A 9,525-nucleotide genomic window follows, 5' to 3' on the forward strand; every position below is an offset into this window, starting at 1 on the left:
GGTATTATCCCGTACAAAACCTCCTCATCATTCAATTTCAATTAATCGCCTCTTCATCGATCAAAGACATTTATGCTCCTCCAAATCTTCCTCAATTTCATATCTAAAAAACAAAAAAAAAAAAAAAAAAAAATGGTATGTAAGCGTCAATTATTCCTTAAAAATATATGAAAATCAGTTTTTTTGTTGTTGTTGTTGTTTAAGATTATAATTATGCTAATTGAGTATCCATGATTTTCTATTTGAATTGCAGGTATAATAATAATTTAGACCTTGGACATGTGCAAACAATGGCCAAAATCGATAGGATAAGCAATTTACCAGATGAATTATTAAGTAAAATAGTTTCTCGCCTTTCCGTACAAGAGGCGGCTACTACCTGTGTATTATCAAAGAAATGGCGGGATGTCTTTGCTTTGATTACCCGGCTCGGGTTTGATCAGTGGTGTCGGGATACACTTGAACAACTCGAGTGTGATCATTCGTGTCGGGATACGCTTGAACAGCATAACAAATTTGTTGACAACGCGTTGCGTGCTTGCAGATCTGAAAGAATAACTATGTTTAGACTCAGAATTCGCGTTCATCAATCTTATGTTTATATGGAATATAAGCGTCTTAATCATTGGATGTCCTTTGCTTTAAGCCGCGGAGTCAAGCATCTTGAAGTTGTTGCCTGTTTGAGTGATCACGTTAAGCTACCATTAGCCCTTTTCGAGTGTCAAACATTAGAGATGTTAACACTAACATTGAATGTTAATTTTGAAGTTCCCTCGACTTATAATTTGCCAAACTTGAAAGTGTCATGCCTGTGTTTTGCTTCTTTCCGTGGTGAACATTTTATAACTAGGCTAGTTTCGAGGAGTCCATTACTCGAACGCCTAGATTTGACAGGAAGCAGGGAATGTTTTGAACCTATCAATGATGTTATTTCTGCACCTTTTCTTACTACATTATATCTAAACCTTTTAACGTTCCATAAAAATCAGAGAAATAAATTTTTTCTTGATGCTCCTAATTTGAAGTATCTAGACTATTCTTTAAGATTGGAATCGCAATATTGTATTGGAGATTTGAATTCACTCGTTGAAGCTAAGTTAAATATGCCCTTGAACGAGGTTAGGCTTTTCAGATCAATGTCCAATGTTCGACGTCTACATCTAGGTGCAACGTGCATGAAGGTTTGTTTGTTTTACTCTGAAGTATTAATTTATGATTTTTTTGACAGGATGACTTTTGAGTGGTCACAATAAAATTATGGTCAATATATTAGATGAAATCGCAACTGTTTATTTTTTTTTACTAATGTGAGCCGTTGATAAAATTGACTGTTGATTTCATCTATGAAAATATTAACCAAAAAAGAATAAAAAATAATAATAAAAATCTCTCATGTTCTATCCCACTATCATTCAGTTTCCAATTTTTCACATGTCAGTTTTTTATTTTTTTTTATTTTTTTTTATCCCATTTCATTGTCATTTGCTTTCATGTGTTCACGGCAGAATTGAAACTCATAAATTTGTATGTTTGATGCAATTGTTCACTGTAGATTCTCTGTAACATTAGCCTTTGAGGTTTTGATTGCTTGGACATTCTTTTGCTTTGCCTTCTGCTCGTCATCACATTACTGTCCTTTCACTTGGATTTACTTTTTCTCAATGAAGTTCATTCTTCTTAATTCTGTATTTGTGTGTTGCTTACATTTTATTTTGGGAAATCTATGCTTATTTAAATTAATGAAAGTGGATGAGGATTGGATTGAAGGCTTGAAGTAACACTCTTAACACAATTAAGAAGAAGAAAGCATAGACATTGAGCAGGGAAAACAAACATAAACTGTGAAAAATTGAAAACTGAATTGTAGTGGGATAGAACATGGGAGATTTTAATTTTTTAAATCAACGGTTCACATTAGTCAAGAGAATTAAATGATTGTGATTTATCTAATACAATGACCTCAATTTTATTGTGGCCATTTGAAAACTCTCCTTTTTTGACAATAACCCATTATTGTTGTTTTAGTAATAACCACTACTCCGTAGAGTAATATTTTTGTATGAAATTTACTACGAGTATCTACTTATTTCCAAAACATTAAAAAACTGTCGGTGGTTATTACTTTTTTTGTCAGAAATTCCGTTAATTTAATTCTTCTCTTACCATTACAAAAAAGTTCTTTAATAACGAAACTAATTACTGTACTACTCTCTGGTGCTAGGGTCTCGAAAAATGTGGATTAAAGCATAATAAGCTGCCTATATTTTGTAATTTACATCATTTACAGCTTAATTGTGCCTGGAGTCATTCCTATCACGAAGTAGTGTTGGAGATGCTTCATGCTTCACCTGTTCTAGAAACAATTTTCTTTGAGGTTAGCACGTTTTTTTTTTTTTTTGTTTTTTTTTGTATATGTTTGATCACTCTTAAGGTCCTATTCATTTCACTTTATTTTTGTTGAAGTGAAATTATTTTTACTGATTCTATTATATTTCTCTTTAAATATTATATTTTCAAGGTGAACTGAACATGGCCTAAGTTGATTATCTATGCTATTGATGATCTTTTCAGGAATTGAAGTATGAATGGAATATGTTACTAATTGAAATAGAAAAGCATGACTTTCTCTCTCTAGGATTTTAAGTCATCGGGGACTAACTCGATCACTTTGGTGATTAGAGCCCCGGGAGCTTGCTCCTGGTGGAGAGCAGGTCTTCTGCCTTATGTTCTTACTTCAATTAAGAGCATTAGGTTCTCTTGTCCTTTTTTATTCTGATTATTTTCTTTCAGTCTTAAGTTAGTCCTGTTTTTTCCTGTTTTTCTTTTCTTTGTTATTTCTCAATGGTGAATGAAGTCTCTTCGGGGATCTCTTCAGTATTGAACCATGCTGCGGTAACCATTGATGAAATGGAGGAGGATGGGGTGATGTGTAACCCACAAGTATGCAATGTTGTTGCCTCGAAGGTGTCAAGTGAGTCAGATAGTATGGAGATTGAAAATCAAGTTGGGGATTTGGTACACAATGAGAAGACAGGCGCTAGTGCTCAAAATAAATCTAATAGCACCTTTAGAGAGGCGGTGGTAAGATCATCCCAATGGTTCACCGAGGCTAGGAAGATAGTCATGAACTCCCAGGATTGGGAGGATGAAGAAGATTGCAGCCCGGACAATGCGTTAGTTGTCAAATTCCCCAAAGAAAAGCTGCAGGAACTAAGGAAACCTTGGTCACTCACGCTCATGGGTAAATGTCTTGGGTTGAAGATAAGAGTGGAGTTTATGGCTCAAAGAGTTCAAAGAATATGGAACCCAAAGGGAGGGTTGGAGACCATTGAAATGGAAAATGGAGCCTTTTTATTCAGATTTACCCTGAAAGATGACTTAGAAAAAGCGCTCTTTGGAGGCCCTTGGTTCATTTTGGATCACTATCTGATGCTATCTAACTGGAAGCCAAATTTTCGACCTTCTTCTAATCCATTTCAATTCATGTCTGTCTGGATCAGATTTCCATAGTTACCGATGGAATACTATGAAAAGGAAGCACTATACAGCATAGCACAAGTAGCAGGGAGGCCAATTAGAGTCGATTACTCTACGGATAAAATTAATAGATGTCGATACGCAAGGGTATGCATAGAAATTGATCTAAATAAGCCCTTAATTTCCAAGGTTTGGGTGGGAGGATCATGGCAACGAATTGAGTATGAAAAAATCCATAGCCTGTGTTTCGCTTGTGGTAGGATAGGGCATGTAAAAGAAAACTGTAGGGAAGGTATAGCCTTACAGAGGGAGGTAGCTAGCAGAGAATTTTCTTCTAATACTTTAGATGCAAGCCATGCATTAAAAGGAGATCAGAATGAGATAGTGGGCCTGCAAACCCAACAGCAAAATCCAAATTCAGAAAAGGGACAAAAAGGGATTATGGATAAGGCAGGGGATTTAGTTTATAAAGAAGAATATGGGCCTTGGATTATTGCTACAAACAGAAAGAAAATCATTAAAAAATGGGAGGGTAAGCAAAATGTTGGAGGGAGAGATACTCACCAGAAAAATAAAGCTGAAAAGAAAGGAGCTCCTAGGGAGCAAGCTAGCCGCCAACATATGCATAAAAACACACAATGGAATTTATTGCCATTGGTAGAAGAGGAAAGTGAAACTAGTAGGGAGAGCAACATTCCTAGAGCTAAAACACTACAGGATAAAATTAGACAGGGAGATAATACATATAGCAGTAATAACATTTTGGGAATGAAGGCTACTACTAATCTTGTAGTCCCGAGATCGAATTACCAAAATAAAAAGAACAAGACAACGGTTCCTTCGCATGCAATTCAATCTGTTCTTTCAACTCCTTCTACCCCTTCTCCTTCAGTTAATCATGGAGAATCACAACAACTCAGTAAGCAACCCCTCGCTGAGATCGGTCAACAGCAAGCTCCGACAGGAAATTGCGGATCTCCAATCATCTCATGCTCTGAGGTCGAAGGTATCGGACCTTCAATCACAAAACCCGATTGCTCCAACGATTCATCCATCACAAACTCGAACTCTCCAAATCAAACCCCTTCCATTGTCGCCGCTGAGCATCCCGCAAATCCAATTTCCACAAAATTCTCCTTCCCACCACTTATTCCCTACCTTTCCTACCCCTCAAATATGGCTGGTGCTAGCGGAGAGGCCGGTTCCTCTGGAGGAATTAGCCCGACTAAATATAATGTTGAAGGTGCTGATGGCCTCCCATGTTTTCCATGCTGAAGGTGCTGAGGAACCAGAGCACGAAAAAATGCCGCTGCACTTCCAACTCCCCCCGGAAAACCCCATTCTTTATCCCCTGCAATTAGAAAGTATAAGCATAAATCTCTCATTAGTTCAAAACTTGCTGGCAGTATTTGTATCGAAGAAGGAAGTGATAGGATTCAATTTATGCCTGGATTACATCCCGACAGGAAATCTGATCCCGGAAATCAAGCTCAGCATGTCTCCAGTTCTACTGAACGAGGTGGAGACGATGAAGGTGAAAAAGCCGTGGAAGGAATGGGAACAATTTGTGGAGTCGATGTTCAACTCTACTCCGATTCCCTTAGGTCACTTTCCCATCCCTCCATTTCCAATTAATAATATGAAGATTATTGTGTGGAATGTTCGAGGAGCTGCTTGTAAGGAATTTTTTTCTCATGCGTTGACTATTGTTCAAATTCAAAAACCTTTGATTTTTATTTTATTAGAAACAAAGGCTAAAGACAGTAGAGCTCAAGACGTGTGTAAAAAGTCGGGCTTCGATAGTTGTACTACTATTGGGGCAAAAGGACTAAAAGGGGGAATTTGGCTTTTATGGAAAAAGCCAGCTAGCTTAATTTCTTTTGCGGCGGGATCGGAATTTCATTTTCACTCCCTTTTTAAATTCTCTCCCTCTGACCCTGAAATTCTTCTCACTGGAATTCATGCTCCATCAGCTTCCAGTGATAAGAATCGCCTTTGGAATGAATTTAAAAATGACCCTCCTCCTTCGGAGACTCCATGGCTAGTGGTTGGGGACATGAACGAGGTGCTAAATCAACAAGAAAAAAGGGGAGGTCGTCCAGTGACAAACTCGCAAGGTGCTGGCTTCTCAGAATGGGTGGATGGTGTTGGTCTAATTGATATGGGATTTAATGGTCCGACCTTTACTTGGAACAATGGAAGAGAAGGGGAGGACAACATCAAGGAGAGGCTGGATAGAGCCCTCTCTAATGCTGCTTGACTCAATTCACATCCTAATACACAGGTATTCCATCTTCCGAGAACTTATTCGGATCATTGCCCAATTTTAATTTCGAACAATGTTGAGGTCAGTAGGGGTAATTATCTGTTTAGGTGTAAAGAGTCTTGGTTAGAGAACCCTAATTTCTTGGAGTTCTTTACGAAAACCTGGTCGAAAGGAGGGAATGATTTTATTGCTAGCAAAAACTATTTTATTCAGGATGTTTGTGATTGGGATAAATTTGTTTTCCAAAGCAACTTACAGAATAAAAAACGTTTATATGCTAGAATTTTAGGGGTGCAAAAAGCATTGTGTTTTAAATACTCCCCCTTCCTGATAAATTTGGAAAAGGATCTTCTTAGACAGCTTGATTATTCTCTTAAACTAGAAAGAATAAAATGGGCTCAAAAGGCCGGAATAGATTGGAGAAAGTTCGGGGATTGGAACACTAAATATTTCCATATTCTGGCTAAAATTAAGAATAGTAGGGGAAAAATTTTGTCTTTAAAAGATGAGCAGGGGAATTGGGTGTGTGATCAGGAGAGTTTGAAACATATTTGTATCTCCTACTTTCGTAACATTTTTACCTCCACTAAATCCTCCCAACCCAGAAATATTTCCTTCTCTCCTAAAGCTATCATCGATGACAGTGATCATGACCACATTTCCTCGCCTATCACCCTTTCGGAGATAAAACATGCCTTAAATTCTATGTCTCCTATGAAAAGCCCGGGGCCGGATGGTATTCAACCTATTTTCTTTCAAAAACATTGGGAGGTTGTAGGAAGTGCCATTTTTTCAGTTATTTCGGAGTGTTTCAATGAAGGGACTATTCACCCTGACATTAATGAATCCTACATTGCCCTTATCCCAAAAGTTGACAAACCTTCTTCTATGAGTGAGTTTAGGCCCATTGGTCTTTGTAATTCGATCTACAAATTAATTACAAAGGTCATCTCAAATAGAATTAAACCTCTCCTTAACAATCTCATTAACCCGGTTCAATCGAGCTTTATTCAAGGTAGGTCAATTGAGGAGAATGTTCTCGTCATTAAAGAGGTAGCTCACTTGTTTAAGAAACAAAGCAAGAAGAAAATTATGGCTTTTAAAATCAACCTAACGAAAGCTTATGATAGCCTTGAATGGGGTTTTATTAGGGAAACTCTTATGGGTTTAAATTTTCCGGAAAAAATGATAAAACTTATTTTAGGATGTATCACTACCCCTTCTATTTCTATCTTATGGAATGGTGAGAGGACGGAGAGCTTCACCCCCTCTAGAGGCATAAGACAAGGAGACCCGTTATCCTCCTACATTTTTGTGCTTTGTTTAGAAAGGCTTTCCTTGATGATTGAGAAAAGAGTGAGTGATGGTAATTGGTGTCCCGTCAAAATTGATCATGATATTTCCATTTCTCACCTCTTTTATGCCGATGATGTATTTCTCTTTGCTAATGCCTCCCTTGAAAATCTTGAGGTTATTAAGGATACTCTTGCTGAATTTGGTTGTCTCTCGGGTTTATTCATTAGTCCCTCCAAGTCTAAAACTATTTTCCCTCCTAAAATGTGTCTCTCTCTCAAAATGAGCATTCTCAATGCTTCTAACATTAAGGGGGCTCCTTCTTTTGGCAAATACTTAGGGGTGAACATTAGTCCTAATAGATTGAGGAAAGCGGATTATAAAGATCTCCTTGTTAAAACAAAAGATAGAATTAGAGGGTGGAAATCCAAGCTCTTGAATATGGCCGGTAGATGTACCCTTATCAAAGCCGTTCTTAATTCCTACCCCCTTTATGTCATGCAAACCTCTCTTCTTCCTTGCTCTATTCTTGAGGAGCTTGAAAAAAGTTGTAGAAGATTTTTGTGGAATAAAGTGGACAGATCTCACTATCTTCCTAGAACTAGTTGGGAGAAAATTTGCATCCCTTTGGGTTTGGGTGGTCTTGGCATTCGTAATCTTAAAAATTGGAACTTGGCTTTCATGGCCAAGTTGGGTTGGAAAATCCTTCATGAACCAGAGAAGTTGTGGGTTAAAATTCTTAAAGCCAAATATTTTAAACGCTCCTCTTTTCTTAATAGCTACGCCTCCCCTAGTGCTTCCCCGTTATGGAAAGACATCCAAAAAGGGAAGGACTTGCTTATGAAAGGTATTTCTTATAGGGTGGGTGATGGAGAGGATATTTGTTTGTGGTTTCATCATTGGGTGGGGGATACCCCTCTTTACTTGGCTATTGATAGAGATGTCCCTAATTTTTGTGCTCATTGGAGAGTTAGTAATGTGATAAGGAATGGCAAGTGGGATTTACAGAGGGTTAGACACATTATTCCTGCCCATTTGTGTTCTTTAATCGAAAGCATCCCCCTGCCTATCATTGCTTCGGTGAGAGACTCTATTTGCTGGCATCCTTCACCTAAGGGTATATTCACCATTGGTAGTGCTTATTCCTTAGCCTCTAATTTTTCTTCCCCCCTTCTTTCCCGCATATCAAATGGAAAAAGCTTTGGCACATAAAAATCCCATACAAATACAAAATGCTCTTGTGGAATGCTTGTCATGCTATTCTTCCTGTTGCTACTTCTTTAGCCAACAAGATTGATAATTTCAACCCCATTTGCACTAGATGTGAGTTAGACTCGGAGAATCATCTTTACCTTTTTCGAGATTGTATTAACTCTAGAGTATTTTGGGACAGAATTTTTGGTGCTAACAGATTGGATGACAGCTTCTGTATCTTCACTTTTTTCAGTTTGAATTGGGATGAGTGGATAAACTACAATTTAGAAAGAAGTGAGGCCTGGAAAATCACCTTTAGTATTGCTATGTGGCACTTGTGGAGAGCTAGAAACAATTTGGTTTTCCAGCTTGCTATGTTGCACCCCATTTCTATGTTTAACAGGTTCATGTGCGATTTGGTGGCAAATGCTAATGTGTTTCAGGGCAAAGGCAAGGAACCTGCTGCTGCTATTAGTGATCTGAAATGGAGCAAGCCAAGGGAGGGGTATGTTAAAATTAACACTGATGCAGCTTGGAGAACGACCAGCATCAATGGAGTGGGATGCGTGGCTCGGGGTGATGATGGCAGATGGATCTTTGGGAGGTCATGGAAGACTAAAGCCAGAACTGCCAGTGAAGCTGAATTAATAGCTGTTCGTAATGGTCTTGCAGCAGCTATTGGAGCTCAGTTCAAGAAAATTATTGTGGAATCTGATGCGGTTGCTCTTAAGGAAATAATCGAAGAAATTGAGAAGCATGGGACTCATGAAATGGCGGTCATTCTTAAAGACATTGAGGAGATGATCAAAATGGATTGCGAGGTTGAGTTTAACTTCATCCCAAGAGAGGCCAACTTCGTTGCCCATTACTTAGCTAAGAGTGCAATTGACATGGAGGGACATGAAGCAGTTCACAGCAGCATTCCCTACTGTGCTAGAGGCGCTTATGAAGAGGACCTTTTTGACAGCAACTTCTAGCTCTCTTTGCTCGTTGGATGACTTTTGGTGGATGGATTTGGAAGAGGACAATTTTCTCTTGTTGTTTCTTATTATTAGCTTTTGGTTTCTCTGCTTTTGGTTTAACATTTCTCCAGCTTTGGCTGTGCGTTTTGGGCTTATTAGCCATGTACTTTGATTATTTTTAATTAATTAATATTTCTCCTCTTCCCATTAAAAAAAAAAAAAAGAACTATGAATGGAATAACGTCGTACTTTTGCAAGAAGTTAATAATTGGAATAAAAGTGAAACGATCCCATTTTGTTTGGAGTCACACCTGAGAAGAATTGTGATAAACC

The 9,525-nt window shown here is 38.1% G+C and overlaps 3 protein-coding genes across 3 annotated transcripts; all 3 read left to right on the forward strand.

The window, feature by feature from the left end:
- The first annotated feature begins 290 nt into the window (after positions 1-290).
- On the forward strand, positions 291-2,643 carry LOC145570870 (F-box protein At4g22280-like). The gene is made up of 3 exons (XM_081629996.1): positions 291-1,181; positions 2,288-2,374; positions 2,572-2,643. Exons 1-3 carry the CDS (start codon positions 291-293, stop codon positions 2,641-2,643), a joined length of 1,050 nt encoding a protein of 349 aa, XP_081486122.1.
- A 2,137-nt stretch (positions 2,644-4,780) lies between these two features.
- LOC145570871 (uncharacterized) lies at positions 4,781-8,248 on the forward strand. The gene is made up of 2 exons (XM_081629997.1): positions 4,781-5,623; positions 5,762-8,248. Exons 1-2 carry the CDS (start codon positions 4,781-4,783, stop codon positions 8,246-8,248), a joined length of 3,330 nt encoding a protein of 1,109 aa, XP_081486123.1.
- A 20-nt stretch (positions 8,249-8,268) lies between these two features.
- Positions 8,269-9,207, forward strand: LOC145570872 (uncharacterized). Its single transcript, XM_081629998.1, has one exon. The coding sequence runs from the start codon at positions 8,269-8,271 to the stop codon at positions 9,205-9,207; it is 939 nt and encodes a 312-aa protein (XP_081486124.1).
- The last annotated feature ends 318 nt before the right edge of the window (positions 9,208-9,525 follow it).

This window comes from Chenopodium album, chromosome 12, assembly GCF_948465745.1.
Source record: "Chenopodium album chromosome 12, dcCheAlbu1.1, whole genome shotgun sequence".
In the NCBI taxonomy this organism is placed as follows: Eukaryota; Viridiplantae; Streptophyta; class Magnoliopsida; order Caryophyllales; family Amaranthaceae; genus Chenopodium; species Chenopodium album.